The 16,385-nt window shown below is 39.5% G+C and overlaps 1 protein-coding gene across 12 annotated transcripts in view; it reads left to right on the forward strand.

Annotated features, from left to right (window-relative positions):
* Positions 1–16,385, forward strand: part of NLGN1 (neuroligin 1) — a 484,028-nt gene that overhangs the window by 232,491 nt on the left and 235,152 nt on the right. For 6 of the 12 annotated variants that reach the window (XM_068200312.1, XM_068200309.1, XM_068200310.1 and 3 more), the window contains one exon: positions 2,257–2,322. The exons of the other annotated variants lie outside the window; for them this stretch is intronic. In XM_068200312.1, the coding sequence (XP_068056413.1) occupies positions 2,257–2,322 (66 nt within the window). The remainder of the gene's footprint in view (positions 1–2,256; positions 2,323–16,385) is intronic. 12 annotated transcript variants of the gene reach the window in all.

Genomic DNA, 16,385 nt, shown 5'->3' on the forward strand with positions numbered 1-16,385 from the left:
GAAAATCATATTCAAACTGTGTTAGAAAATCCGTAACAGATGCTACTCTAACAAATTGTTATAAAACACATTATAATGTGTAGATATAACTGAAGCAATATATATCATTTCAGTGTTATTCAGTGTCACTGTCTTCTTATATAATTTCTCACATCACTGTGACACTGAATAAAGTAGTTTTTTTTCCTAATGAAGAATAAAACAATATCCTATTTGTGAAATGCCAACTCCATTAAATCACTAGTGAAATTTCCACTGGCATTACATGTTGAAGAGTGCAATTCAAATGTCTGTGCTATAAATTGGTGTGAGTGTCCTGATTGTCACTCTAAGAAAAGGTTTATAGATAGAATAATAATGTTGTGGTTAATGTGTATTAAAGTTACTTCTTCATTGCTCATTGCTACTCCCAAGCCACCTTTTTGAAGGAAGAAGTTATGTTTTCAGTGGTAGTTCAAGTCTTGATTGTACTCATTCAAACTTTCCTCTGTTTTTCTTGTGGAGAATCATCTCTTGTGGGTCTCTGAAGTCAATACAGTCTTTCTTGCTCCTCCATCAGTGGGGGATGATGGTGGACAGTATTTTCTGCTATTGTCAGTCTCCATCCTTTTTCTCACAGTCACCCAGGTCCACTGCTGTTGTCTTTAAAAGGGTCTCATCCAGCAGATTTGTGCACTGTACTGTCTTTTGCAGTATCCCGCTGAGGAAATATTCACATCCATATGATGCAGGGATGGCAGCAGGACTGAGATCTTGGTTTGGAAAGTCTTATTACTGTGGTTAAAGTCTGTCCAAACACACTGAGAATCCAGAAGTCAGAGATATTTTGGATTATTTTCACATGAATCTTCAGTGGTCAAGGGTACTGAATTAACCTATGACTCAGAGAACATCAAAATGTTGCAGTTCAAATAGTTGTACATAGTTGTTGTATAGATTAATATATTTGAGCTTTTCAAGGGTCCCACAGGTTATTGACAGGCACATTCAGGGAATTCACAAAAACAGATGGTCAATATTTACAGGAGAGACTAAAACAAGGTGATTAGGACAACAAAAAGTGTGATAAAAAGTTCAAGCTGCCTGTGGAAAAATTACTGTGGAGCAGGGGGGGGAGAAAATGACAATGTGCCAATGAACCAAAAGCTCAGCCTCCTGCTGTGGTTTGGGGGTGATTGCTGTTTTGAGGAGGTGGGTGCAGTGAGGTGTAGCCTCCCTGCTGGACACCACCACATTTACCTAGAGGAAATTCATGTCATCAGCTTCCCAGACAAAAACCTGAGAATTCCAGAACAGCCTGTGCAAAGCCATAATACTCATTGAATAATATTTCCCCAGAATTTCTCTTCAGAGCTTTCAAAAGCATCCTTGACTTGCTAAACTCATAATTAGGAGCACACTTGCCGACCAGCAGCTACCAGAGGAAGGCAGCCCATGTGGAACAACCAGTTGAGCATCTGCAAATGCATTTCCCGTAAGAAATAATTTCTCACCCCACAACTATCACATGGATTCTGTCTCCATCTCTCTCTGTCTCAGACTCCAACATATTTCATCCCGTGCACCAAATGTCCCCAGGGAAAGTGTGGGTGAACAGAATCCTCCAGCACTAAAATTCACACAGACAGTTGGTGAAAAAATATGAAAATCATATTTTCCCCAAGACAAGAACTCCATTTCCAACCTCTCTTACAAATCCTTAGGGAATATCTACAAAATACCTTCAAGAGGCTATGTTAGGAGAATAAGTCACATCTGTTGGACACTAAACCCAGGGACTCCACAGAGGTTTTATTGCACATTATAATTTTGATTTCCATTAGTTTCTTGTATTCCAGAGGCAACAATTCCCTACCTTATTCCCCTGTCCCGCTGTCCTGCTCATCTTGTTTTAGTCCCTTCTGTGAATACTGAACATCTCTCTTTTCCTGAATTCCTTAAACAGCTTAGGTGAATGTGAACAATTTGTCTTAACCCCGTTCTGCTGCTCCCGTAGCAAAACTGAGGAAAGCTTCTGTATAAGTCTCTTTTTTCTTTTCTCACAACCACATTACCTGTTCTAATGAAACTTTCCTTGCAGCCTTCATTTCACTTATATCCTTAGAGGGGGTTAAAGAAACAATAATATCACATCCTGGGGAAGAGAACAGTGAGCCATTTTCCCTTCTTTCAATGCTGTGCTGTGCAAACACACGTGCCTATATGGATATATGTCTATCTATATATCTCTCTATATATGTATCTATGTATTTTCAGTGGCCAAATGGAAATGCAGGTGTTTAAGTCCAGCACTCATGGCTGAAAAGCTCCAGTTTTGCTTTTGTGAGCACATTGCTATGGCGTGTGGACAAACACCAGTCACTTTCAGCTGCGTTAGTGAAAGCACTTTTTTGTTAAAATACAGAAAAAGGGTGCCCAGAAATGGCTGACACTGTGTGGGTTTGGGTACTGAAGGCATTGCTCTTCTCCAAATGCTGCAGCTGCTCACTGAAAACCTCGGGGCGTCTGTGTTGTGACTCAGCATCTCCTTTTTAGGGGTTTTAATTTCCAAAATTATGTTCATAACTCTATCAAAAAAGGGCTGGTTACACAACAATCTAGTGAATTTTCAAAGGCAACAGCTAAATGCTAATTTTTAAAATGTAAGAGAAATATTTTTCAATAATTCATAGTGTTAAATAATGAGCTTATTTCAGGAATTTTCTCCTGAATTTTTTTTAGATGTAATAGGGTAAAAATTCCCTTGGTGTATTCAGAGGTCTGAACATAGCAATTTTTTTGTATATATTTATTAAAAATCATAACTGCTGTTATGTCTTAAGAGCAGAGCCTGGTACCTTTATACAAAAGACAGTGGCAATATGACTCACTATAAATTGTGGGAGTTTCTTCAAACCCATAGAAGTAAATACTGCTTAAAGGAAATTAGTTATTTATGTAATCAGAGTTGGAATTAAGTCTCCAAAACATTCAATTTTTTTTTCTTCACAGGATTATTTGGTCGAAAATGTCTCATACAAGTAGAAAACTTTCTAAATTACTTAAGGTTGCCTCAAAAGTCATTATCTGGCTTCAGTTTAAAAGAGTGTTTTATTGGAGGTGTGTTGCTGAAATAACAGCTCTATAAGGTTTCATATTTCAGGTATTCCCAGGACTTTGTTTACAAGTAAAAATACCTTGGTATGTTGGTAGGGCAGAATAGGGATTTTAAGTCAAAGGTTTTGTGAGAACTTTTCACTACAGGCATGAGAATAATTTAATTTTTGTTATTAGCCCATATTAGTTAGTCAAGATTTTTAATTAGGATTTATTTTTTGCTTTTGTCCTTTTTCTGTCTGGAACTCTCAGATGAGCAATTGCCATGTATCTTTAGAAGGATATCATAGCAACCAAGACATGGGGAAAGCAATACGTGAGAAAGTACAGTCCAGCAGTTTGTTTTAGCAGAGGTTAATCAATGGAACTGCAGCTTCGATTGCAGAGCCTGAATTCATTTCTTGTATCTGATTTTCCTTCCAGCTACCATTACAATTTACTTTATATTAAATGACTTCTGATGAGAAGATGACTTTAACCTCTTTTCAGTCCCGTCCATTCAGTGCCTTATTGTGGAGTGTAGATTAAACAAAACCTACCCTGACAGAAGTAAATTTAGGCAATGTAGTTTCATTTTGTGATGCCAGAGTAACTCTTCGTTACCAAGTACCTTTCTTCATTAGCTGAACTTGATGTAATCTCCTCTGAAGTGTTTGTTTTATCCTTGTATGGGCTTATAAAAGATTTACAGAAGAATGAAAAATATCATTGGTACAAAAAATGTAATGAAAGCCTTTTCCAGGACTGAGGCACACAGTATAGTACCCAATATTTGCTTCCCTGCCTTCCTTCTCAAAAGAATTGTGTCTTTTTCCTCATATGTTTCATGGAGGCACAAGCTTGCAGGAATAGTCAGCTGGGTCTGTATTTTTTGTGTTCACTGGTCAAACTTCAGAGTAACCTGCCACTTTGAGGTGGCTCTTCAAATTTTTCACTAGATCAACTGCCAACAAGATATTTTTTTAATCTCTGTACAAGATGATGATGATAGAAGCATTCTCTACATAGGACTGATAAGAAATAAATAATCTCACAAATGAAATATATAGCTTTTCTAAGAGGCAGGATTATCTCTTGTAATGCTGGGGAAAGCGGTCAATTGAGGCAAAATAATCTCTGGGCCAGGAGAAGGAGGTGTATGGGATCCAGAATCACCCTTGGGCAGTCAGAGAGGAGGTGTAGGACACTTACACCGAGTTAAGAAAAATGAGTAGTGGCAAGTTTGTTGGAGCAACCAGTTAAATCTCTGCTGTGACTGGTTTTCCCCTAGGAATGTTGTTGCTCTCCATCAGTGGGAGCCCAGCTGTGGTTCCCTGGAGCTTTGCAGTTCCAGGAAAGCTGCCTGTCTCTCACCATGGTCTGCTTGAGGAAAGCAGAGCTGGGCTGGGGAAGTTCCTGCCCTGGCTGGTGTGAGAACAAACATGGTCTGTTCCATCTTCTGCTTTGCCTTGCCAGGGACTGCCAGAAGAGAAATGGAGTGGAATCCTCTTGTGTTGCATTCGTTTCTCCCAACCCTTCCTACCTGCTCCTTCATTTCTACAGCTGTGCATTGTCATCTTCCACCTCTTGCTCTGCCATCACAAATTCTTCGTTTCTTTCACCCATTGACAGAGATTAATTTATTCCTTCCATTGCGTCTTGGCATTTGGTTCATATTCTACTCTTATTCTCCATGTTCCTTTCTTACCTATGAATTTATTTTCCTCAGATTTTTGTATCTTTTTCTTTTCTTGCCCTAAGTTGGCACAGCTGCCATCTGACTTTTCTTTTGTGATGTATCTTTTTTTCTCTATTCTCATGTTCTGCAGTGTGTGAAATGCACTGAACTGTGGAGTTGCCAAGAAGCATCAAACAGTGAGGAAGAGATAAAAGTATTGAACTACAAGAGTGTACTTTAAGCTCTGTGTGCTGCCTCAGACAGGACTCGTTCCCTGTTGTGCAGCTCTACTTGTATTGTATAAGTTTTAGGACTAATTATGACATATGTTGCTCATTCATTTTTGCTTTCTTGGGCATACAATCCTATTCCATCTGGGAGAAGTGTTCTTTCTGAACACACTTTTCACCTGTAGAGAAGCCCCAGAAAGGAAAAGAAAAGCAGTGAACCAGAACAATTTAAAATCCCAGCTTTGCCAGCAAATCCAGTAACATAACTTCTAACTGTCTGTGCATTTTAAAACTTGACTTTAGTCAAATGTACATACTACTAATAGTACATTAGTAGAAAAATTTATCTTCAAGGGGTTGTTTTTTGCTTGAGTACCACTTGCATAAGTATTTCTAGAGCAAGGCTTTAGAGTTTGCACAGAATTTTCCCATCCCTGTTACACTTGAATCCTTGCTTTCTAGCCAATTTAGAAAAAGAAACCTACTACAGTCAAAGCACTACCATCACTCTAAAAATGAGTTTAACTAGTATTTACTGAAAAATTGGAAGGGAGCTTGCAATGAGGATACTTTTTTTTTTAATTGATGAGAAGAATAATTTTAGAACTACACATATTGCATTAAAGCAGTTTTATTGGCCTTGTATTATTTACAAGATGCAAGGGAGGTTTAAAAGAATATGATGCAAGGAAATTTTAAGGGAATAGCATCTAGTACAGTAGCAGAAGGCAGGAAATTAAATTCATTGCAGACTTCCTCTTTCTTTCTTTCCAGAGGTAATCAGAAATTTTCTACCTGTGCAAGTGAAGTTTGAAAAGTTTTTAAAAAAAAAACAAAACCCCCAACACTTCTTCCTCCCCTCATATTTTATTTTTTTAAAGAGTGATGTATATATTGCAGTAATATAGGCACTATAAAAATAGATATTTTATATGTAATTATTAGGAATACTCAGTTGCAAAGAACAAATGTACAAAGTTAAAAGTCATAATGTGAGTTGCAAATGTAAAAGAGTAAACTAGTGGGGTTCAAGAATATATAGGAAATGCAGTAGTGAGATCTGAAGATCAGCCCAGGTACTGAGTGCTCCTGCCAGCCACGAGGGATAGTCTGTGCCCTTTACATGTGTGTTCTGGAGTGGCCTCATCAGTGAAGATTTAGATGCTCTGGGCTGTTAAACATTTGGGAGGTGACAAAAGCACACCTGAGCAGGTTATTGCTTCCTGCAAACTGAGAAACTCTGCCAAACAGAGCACCAGGGAGGAATCCTGAAGCACTTGGAAGTGTTTTTAAGTTTCATCCTTAAATAGGTAAGGATGACTGCAGGCTGGTGTCTCACTGCTCAGGATGGTGTCTGTCCCCCTCGGGATCAGTTCTCGTCAGCCGCTGCTCCTGCACAAACTCATCCCCAGCAGCCTGGTCCCAGCAGACCCACACACTTCCCTGTCTGGCTGCGCTGTTATCTCAGTGTGTGACTCGTCTGTGCCAGCCACCTCTAGCAAGTCACTTCATTTAAAAATCACTTTTCCCACTTGGGGAAAGAGTGGTGCCTAATTCATAAGCACAGTGCTCAAAGTTGTTGCAAAGCAAAGTTAAATGAGGAGGTTCATAAGAACTCACTACACTCCATTTACTTGGTAGAAATGCATCACATTTATAAGAGAGCCCACAATTGTAGGAGCTGAATTTGGGCAACTCAGCCCTCTAATTCTCTTGGAATAGCAGAGCATTGCTTCTTCATTTAGCAAATACTCAGCTGCAGTTGACCTCCTGGCCATTTCTTTCTCTTCCTTTCCTTCTGTGAGATTTTGTCCTCCTTCCCCTCCAGCCCAGCCCTTACCTGACCTGTGCCCCCAAGGCCAGTTCTGTTCGATGGCATTCAAGGTACGGTTTAACATTTCCTGCTGCTGCTGAGGCAGTGAGTTGGTCATCCTGCCCGTGCTCAGCTGTGTGCTGCCATTTGGAACATGAAATCTCAGATGTGACTCCATTTTGTTGCTGACTGTGGTCTCCCTTTTCATCTCAGAAGTGTCTTCTGAATAAGTGCAGTTTTAAGAGTGAACTCAAGAATGGGTTGAAAAAACTCAGTTTTTCCCAAGTTTCCCCTATGACAATTCCCAGGAATATAAAAGCTCTTTAACTTGCATGCCACCATTCTCTCTGGTTCTTCTTGGTTTCTGTATTTGTAGGATCATCATGGATATAGACAGTGCAACAGGAATTTTCATTTCCAGAAGAAAGTATTATTTTATATTCTACACATGTTTTAATTGCTCCTGAGGCCTTGCTGAAATTCTGCAGGGCAAGGATTTGCCTTAATACATTCAGTAACTCCACTGGACTTTTAGATACGAACCCTAGCAAGAACAACAAAGACGCTTTTAGTTGGTTTAAGTGTCTCAAGAAGCAAAGACTTGAACTTGACTTTCGTGTTCTGAAATTCGAAAATGCAAATCTGCAAACAGCTTCTCACAAGTTTTTCTTTGGAAGTTGCTACCCTGGGTCTGTATTTATTCTTTAAACTGCAGTAGCTAGCAACAGAAGCTGTGTAGGTGTTAAGGAAAAGAAAAACAGATTACATTACAAAGCAAGATGCACACTGTTTGAATGCATCAATAATTCCCTTTTTCTTCTCTTTTTGCAGCAGTCCTGAAAAAGATGCAAATACATTCTGCAATTTAGACTTGAACTGTTTATGGCAGATTTACATTAATATAAAACCATTTTCTTTATCCACACTTGGATGAGCCAGATTTTTTACAGAAATAATTGGGCTAATTAAAATTGAGTGAATGTTTTAATTTCCTTTAAATACAACAACATGTTTTCTACCTGTATCAGCTGCATGCCTTTCTTGTTTTGAGATACTGGAAAGAAAGCAAAAGAACAGACTGCATTACATGTAAGGAGCTAAAATTTTTCCAACTGTTTCATATTTCTCAGTTTAAAATATCCTGTTCAATCAAAATAGTCTCATCTTAAACCTTTGCCCTTGTCTCTTTTTTTTAATGTGCACATGGCATGGACATTATTTAGGTTAATGACAACCTTGGCATACACAGTGATTTAATTTGTAGTATTTAGTAATGAATGATTGGGCTTTAATAAGGGACAATTACCTGTCGATACATTTCAGATTGTTATGCAAGTTGGAGACACTTGGCTTGCTTTGTGTTCTTCCTTGGGCTTGAGATATTCAATCTTGGAAAATGCAAACTTCACCTTCTCTGGTTGCATTTTAAATGAAAACAGATTTGCTCTTTAATTTTGCTTTTTTAAAAATTGTTTTGTCTTGCTGCTCTTCGTAGTGGATTAAGAGGATACTCAAACTTCTATTGATTTCAAGGAATACTCATTTATATTGTGCTAGCATCTGTTTTTTCTTACAAAGTCACTCTCCCTGCCCATCTTTTCCACTTGTACTGTGTCTTCGGTTGCATCAATAGCACCCAACTAACATTTCACAGTTTCATCAGTCCTGCTCTACTCCCAGCATTATACTCTGTCTTTTTCCTCAATATTTGCTGCTAATGATGTTTACCTGAGTCCTGGTCTGTTGTGGGAGATTTCTAGCTCTCATTAATGACTTTTCATCTCTGTCATGAATCGTGCTGTTAGTGTTCAATATAAAATGAGCAAAATAGAATTATACAAGGTCTTTTTTTTCCCCTAACTGCTGCAACAGGGATGTAAATTCAGTTTAAAGGGTTTGTTCAGCTTGCTTGGGTTGAATGCTTGCCTGTTAAACTCAATGGAAGTTTGCCATTTTCTTCTGCAGAGCTGTGATTTCCTTTGCTGTTCCCTCCACCACCCCCTTTCTTTTCAAATAAATTACTAGTGTGATTCACCCCAGCATGGTCCCTGGAAACCCTCATTTTCTTTCTCCTTTCTCCCTTTCTCCTCTTTACTTACATTTAGCATGTTCTCTTCTTACATGTTCTTTTCTTCTCCAAAAGCTGTTGTGAGCTTTCCTGTTCTGTGTTACTGTTCATATCAGAAGACCTGTGGCTCTTCTCTGTCTTATTATTAAATTTAGCAAGACTTGAATATCCTTCCTTCAGGGTGGTCCTTTACAATATATGTCTCTGTGAACAGGGAGAGTGTTTAAGAAATACTTCTTTTAAAGACAAATATCCTCAACTAAGTATCTCTGAAAGTCACTTGGATCACTCTGAAAGTCACTTAGGCTTGTGCAGGGTCCTCCAAAGAGATTAAGGCTTCATATGCAGAGAGAAGGTGCTTATCTGCACTCACAGTGAAGTTTTGTAGTCTCTCAGTTCAGATTTACGCAGTTTTCTTCTTCAGACTCCTGTCTGCATCACTGCTCAGTGAATATTCTTTTGCTAAGATCAAGATGTGCTGCTTACATTGGGGAGACTGAAGAAGGCACACCAAAGCAAAATAAATTCCATGACTGGAGAAAAGTAAACAACTAAATAGAAATTCTGCTTCAAGCTGCCATTGCAGCTCATCATTTCTATTTGGATGAGAGGGAGTTTTTTACCCTGAACATCTCTTTGAAAGGCTTCAGCAAAACTGTTTCGCATCATGGCAGAAATGCCATGGATGAAAAAGCAAAAAATTGCATCAGTGCAGAATGAAGACATGCAGCACCTCGGCTGGAAAGTGCTACACAAACAGGGACTGCTCCTTTTGGGGCTGAGAGTTGGGATTTTGAAAGGAATATACAGTCCAAGGCACTGTAATTTTCTGGTTTTCTTTAAAAGAACTTTTATGAACTTAATTTCCCTTTTAATACTTAGCTATAGATATGAAAAAAAAAGTCTGTTACTAAATTCTTCTCTATGGAACTGTTGCTATCTCTAGGAGCATTTTTGCAAAGAAATCTTATAAGAGAATCTTCACATTTTTTGTTCGGCAATGTAATACACTAAACCTCAGGAGATATTAAATGTGTGTCTGTGGGAGAATGCAGTGTTCCTTGCATAATTTAACCAGCATTATTACTCAGCAGCTGCCTTAAAGGAATAACAATTTCAAAGCTCTTTTGCTTGTTCTGCATTCCGTGATGTGGTGCTTTACTACATCCTTTGCTAGTTAAATTAAAATCCTTTCTAGTCTTGAACCAGCATTACTGTTGCAGCACAAACTAGACAAGAAAAGATGAAAGCAGAGTTCTATCTGGGCCTTCAAGAAGTTACTGAAGAGAAAAATGCATAGCGATATAAGAATTTTTTTTTCCCTGGTAATATTTCTTTATTATTCAATGCAGGTTTGTGGAAATGTATTTCTGTAAATCAAACATGATGGGTAAGAACTTAACTGTGGTAGATTTCTGTTAATCATTCCTATTTTTCAGTTGATCCTTAGTAAATTAACCTTATGACAGCACTCAATGCAGTAGAAAGCCTCCCTGAGAATCTGAAAAGCTATTACCAGGTACCAGATGATCTTTTCTCCACTGTGTGCAATAGAATATTCAGGGAACAGAAATTATTGGACTTTTCTTCTTTACTGTCATTTTTGATCCACTTTTAGTGGACATGGCAGAAGTGTATAGAGTTGTGTGTGCTCGAGCTTATGTGCTCAGTTCTCTATGTGGATTTGATGCATTTATCTGTATTTGAGGCAGGCTGGAGGTATTATGCTGTGAGATGAATAATCTGCTTAAACAGTAAAGTACCGGTAAGCAGCATTGAAAGCAATGAATGTCTTTCTTTGATGGCCATTTCCTATGTGGCCTGAATAATACTGCTGAAATCTGGCAGCCTGGCATTTCAGGCTCAGAGGAAATTTCTTCTGGTTTTGTAGGGCGAGTTTGTCAGGTATGATGTGACAACACTTTTGTAAGGAATTGAATGATTACTTTGTGCTGACAATTTGGCTGGCTATGAAAGGAGATGGTATTGACTCTAGTTTAGGTCAGTATTTGAGGTCTCTGTGGGAGCTGCTGTCTGGGTTTTAATTTTGAAGTTTAATTTACAGCAAGGCATGTTCATTCTAAGGTAGCTTTTAAACCAAAGCTTACAAGAGGGAAAGAAAAAAAAAATTAAGGGGGAGTTGACATGATGGACAAACTGTACCAGCAAAACGTTGCATTTGTAGAAACTTGAGGGGGAAATGCAGAGGCATATTAGAAGAAAAACATTAAACATTGTAGAGTTGCTGAGTGAAGGAGATGGGTCAAAGTTTCTCTGCTGAGAAATACATAGAGCTTCATGCAGAATAATTGAGCTTCTTGAGATCAGCTGAAAGTCTGGTCATAAGGCTTGTTTTCCTACTCTGTGTTGTAAACTAGGCACGAAGGCCATGGATGTTACACTTGCACAGGTGACAAATGAACCACCATCTACAGAAGATATCAGAGTCACAGGTAAGCTGTGAGTGGCCCAGAGCACAGGAGTGAGGATCCTGTGCTTTATTCCTTAAAGAACTGGGTGCATTAAGTCCATAAAACATTAACAAACTATAAGGAGTCCTTCCAGTCTGCTGGATAAATATGTGCAACTTTAAAACCTCCCTATATTTGGTCTTCTAGGTTTTTGTATGATTTCTAGATTTTGGTAGAAGTGCTAAGTACTAAATAGTAGCACTGCTCTGAAGGATGTTAACAGGCTCAAGAGTTTTGTGTGGCTGAATGGCATTCTTTGTTCCTGATTACTCTACTTTGCTAGTCTTGCATGACTCAGTTTGCAATTGTGTGCCTTTGAGGGTGTCTGGATGATTTGAACGGTGATGAAGGTGCTATTGTAAGGAATATGGGGGAGTAGTCATCCACAGGAACATTTAAAAATATGTGTATGCACACCATCTGGTGCAATGAGGTGTATTTCAAAGGCAAAATATTTGCTCTTTGGAAGTGTCTCAGAGTTAAGAATATTATTTTTTTCTTCAGAAAAGATGGTTTGGCAATTTCTAGAAAGAAATTCTTCATTCAGGGAAGGCACCTAACCATTTTATAGTTCATTTTCTGCACCCTCTCCATATATTTTAAAAACTCTTTTAAAGTACCTATTCAAGAACTGGAGGGTGCTTGAAGAATAGGATCATTAAAATTTCATACAAACATAATACCATTTAGCTACGCCTTCTGGATGTTTGTTTATACAACCAGGATCTATGTGAGCTCTCACAGAAAACGTTGAATTGATTATCCCTTTTGATGGCCTTTTCAGAGCTTTCCAGCACAGAAGACTCCAATCAGGATTCCCCTGTGTGAAGGTTTTTTGTATTCATGGCTCTACAAAATGTAGTATATTAGGCTATGTGACCTTATGATTTTCTTGAATTACTGGTAAAAGTACTATGAAATTGTATAGGGCCAAGAACAGATGTTCAAAGACCCATAGTAGCAGCACCTCTAGTGAGCAATGAATATCTCACAATAACTTTCAGAGTTGTCAGCCTAGCATAGTAATGTGCACATTTAGCACATTTAAATGTGCCACTTTAATTCTGTGTAATGCTATTTTTTTTATTAGAACATTGTGTGCTTCAACATTAAATGTCTCACAGAGAGATTTTTGTTGTCAACTAAAGCTGAGAGCAATTTTTTTTTTTTGGAGAAGACTTAAAAACATGTTTTTATATAAAACCAAGGTGAATGGCATGATTTTTTTTCCCCTTGCAATTTCTTTACTCACTTGGCAGCTGGTACCTGTTTTGCTCACGATCAAAGTCAACCCGATGAGTTGCAGGTACAGATTTCATTTGCTTCGCGCTTCACAATTTTTTGCCCAAAGAGTTTAATTTCTGAGTCTCCTGGAATATCTGCAGTATGCCAAGATGTATTAGAAAGCAGATAGTTCTTGTAAAAGATGTGAAGCATTTTGCTCATTTTTTAAATCTGCCATTATTAGATGACTGGTTTTCTTTAATTACTGTAGGGATAAAACCCTCTCTAAATGAGCTGTGTAGCATAACCACATATCTTTTATTTTTCCAGACATAAACAGGAGTTCTTAGTGAATAATCATTTTTATGCATCTTTATGGATATTTTGAAAATCCTAATATAGTAATGGATGTATGCATCACTGATAGATTCAATTTCCTTATTATGCCTCACTTTTTGTTACAGGTTTCTTTTCTTTAGAGCTTGCCAGCTATCTTTTACACTTAAGTTTTAATGCAATGCAATCAGGATTTTTTTTTTTTGTTTTTGCTTTAGAGGCAGACTTTCTGCAGTGTAGCTTTCCCTTTCCCTTTTATTCAGGGTGGCTTTTTCAGTCAGCCAATCTTTTCTTGTAATAATGGAATTACAGTTTGTTGGGTTTCTTCCTCCTATAAGAATTAACAAATCCATTTATCCTTTATGCTTATGGATAGGCCTTGTTGGACATGAGCTGTGTCTGCACACAGTAAATGTAACCAGGCTGTGATTATTTATACCTTCTTTAGGAATATTTGAGTAATGGCAGCATAAGATGACTTGGATATGTCCTCCACACTGATGGCATCTTGGATAATGCATTTTTTCCTCTCTTTATCATAAGTGTTAAATGCTGCTCTTTGATCTAATGCTGGGCTCTGTACCACACATTAATGATTGCTGCTGTCAGATAGAACTTTCATCCATTCCATGATGTCTGATGTGTGTGAATAATTTGGAGCAGTAAGATTTTCCTCAGCTCTAGATGGGCTTGCTGTTCTCCATGACTGGGCATATTTAGAGTCTTATACACTGCAGTCATGAATCCTCCCACCAGATTTTGATAATTCTGATTTTTGTCTAATTTCTCCTCAAATGGAAGTTTTCCCTCATTTTTGGGTGGGCATCAGGGTAAGGACAACTGATTAAATCCCTCAATAATTTGATACGTTGTTCAGTGCCTGACTATCAGCACTTGATTTAACCTCTCAATGTCCTTGAGTTTTGGGGTAAAACTAATTCTCTCCCAATTTGTGCAACTGGTGAGGCATGTGGGGGATTATGTGTCCTCCTGCTGGGAGGTGGATTGTCAGCAAATAAAGCATTTCCAATTGCTCCAAGGTGATGTGAAATTTCCCTACATCCAAACCCACCCCTTGCCGGGTACCTGGGGAGGCTGGAGCTCTTCTCCCTCCATGGGACCCAAAACAACCCAAAATTTCTGCAGCCTCACTTGAGGAGGGGCTGAAATGGAGGCTCAGCCACCTCAGCCCCTCTCTCTCCTCATGTCAGAGCTCCTGCTCCTCTTTCCACGGTGGCTTTTGATTGCTTCATGAGTACAGTTAAGTGATGCCAATAACTATTCCAGTTTCTCCTGCTCAAATTGCTATTCCTGATAGAGCTTATTTCAGTGGAGTGTTTTTGCATGTCTCCTGCAGGCCCAGGAATGCTGGTGGGAAAACGAATGTGCTAAAATTATGTGAAACTTCTACTCTGTATCTAGAACAAAAATGTGTTTAGCCCAACTGGGTGCAGGATTTGGCTCAAGATCCATTACTCATGAGGTTGCAATGGCTACTCCAGTCTATGTCATAAATCTGTTGATTTTTTTTCTTTGGAAAGGAATTTCTGCTTTAGTCAGACATGAATCTCTCATCATATTTTATTAGCTTTATTTACATTCCTACTTGGATTAAAAAGAGCAGTTAAATAGCATGAATTAGCAGTTTGTCAAATTTAAGTTTTCATGGGCCAATAATTTTCAGGACGAGCTGTCTTGTGCTCTGCCTTTCACACTCCCTAGCAAGAAGTTTAATTCTGACTTGTAAACAGAGGGAAAACCAACAGAGACTGGCCTTTTGTGTTGTGCTTTTGTCAGGGGTGAGTTTTTCCAGGCTGGCTGCAAACCTCTGGAAACAGGGGTTGGTACAGAGGGGCCCAGGGGCTCCCCAGCCAGACCCTCATCCCTGCCCACATCACGTCTGGCTGCATTTGCTGGACCCTGTGCAGTTGCCAGGGTGGTGGTGGCCCCATCAGCCACAAACACTGCTCCTGCTTGTACTTACAGGCTGTGCAAAGTGCCTCAGAGAGCAGGCTTTTAATCCTGAAAGTAGTAATATGGGCCACCTGTGTATAAAAACCCCAAGCATGCTGTCTGTGGTGCTGCAGTGCCCTGCTGGGAGTGCTGCCCCAGGTGTGACAGTCGCCGTCGTGCCGGAGAGTCTGAGCTGAGGGGACAGGAGGGCCTGTGTGACTTTGCACCTTTCTATGGTTATGCCTTTCCTCTGGTGAGTTTGCAATAGGGAGATGTTAGCCACTGCTTCGAGCGGAGTGTGTCACTCTGGTGCATCGGCGTGTGTCTAGTTCAGCAGAACTCTAAACTCTGGGATAACACCTGAGATTTGGTTTGGGGAGAATCAGGAATGGAGGAATGTGGTCTAACTCAAGTGTTAGCATGAACTAGCAAAGTATTCAGGTCAATGCAATTCCGGGATCAGCAGATCCTGTGGGCACTTTTTGCCCCCCACCTTTTTTTGCAAACAAAGAGCAAGTTCTGAGATGGCTTGCAGCCCCAGGAGAACAAATTAACTGTTCAAACAAATGTGTTTTCCCTTCAGTTGCTAAATTGCAACCTGTCTGGTGACAAGGAAGATCTCTTTACCCCTGGCAGTGGTAAAGATTTTTAAATGCTGAATGTTAAATTCTTATTCGTTTACCTGAACTCAAACTACCTGTACACCTGGGAGCCCTTGGAAGGAAACATTTCACCGGAGCATTATGGCTGCAGAGACATGCTGAGCTCCCAACAGGCCCTTGACTGTGTTTGACCCCCTCCTTGCCTCACCTCCCACTGACTGAGGTTTTTGCTGTGGAGAAGTTCCTTGTCCCTGCTTGACAGCTTTGTTGGAGGCTATTTCTGTTTCTGCCCTGGCAGCACCCTGTGGTGTGGGATCGGCATCTTCTCAGTGCTGGGGGTGAGCCTGAACATAATGCACACTGCCTGCAGGGATGCTTTACAGGAATGTAAAATAATGTGCAGTCAGAATCCATTGTTGCACTTGGTGCCAGCCTTTGTCTGCTGCTCTTTGAGTGCCACCAGTGTTGCACACAGCTATATAACAAAGACATGGAATTAATGATCATTTTCCATTAAAAAGAGGCATGACAGTTCTTATTTATTTCTGTGAATGTGAGTGATCTCCCTTTTCTGGTAGCAGTATTCTCAGTGAGTGCTGAAGCAGATTTGCTGTGCACTAAGTTGAAAAACTGTCTTTAGGGAACATTGTGTAAAAACAATTCCTGACTCCTTCCACCTACATACGCTAAGAAGGTGCGATTGTGAAAGGTGTGGGGCAGCTCTGGAAGCAGATCTAAGCTGGTACATGAGGCTTTGGAGCAGATCTCTCTTGGAATATTGTCCAGGACCTTTCAAACACAGGCTGTGCTGGTGACCTCCTGCAACCAGAAGCTGGTATTGCACAATTGCATTTATGTTCAGGTTTCTCTGTTCCTGCTTCAGCATTGCCTGTCAAAAAGCCGAGCTCCCATGCTGGGAAAATGACTGGATGGAT

Source organism: Anomalospiza imberbis, chromosome 10 (genome assembly GCF_031753505.1).
Source record: "Anomalospiza imberbis isolate Cuckoo-Finch-1a 21T00152 chromosome 10, ASM3175350v1, whole genome shotgun sequence".
NCBI lineage: Eukaryota > Metazoa > Chordata > Aves > Passeriformes > Viduidae > Anomalospiza > Anomalospiza imberbis.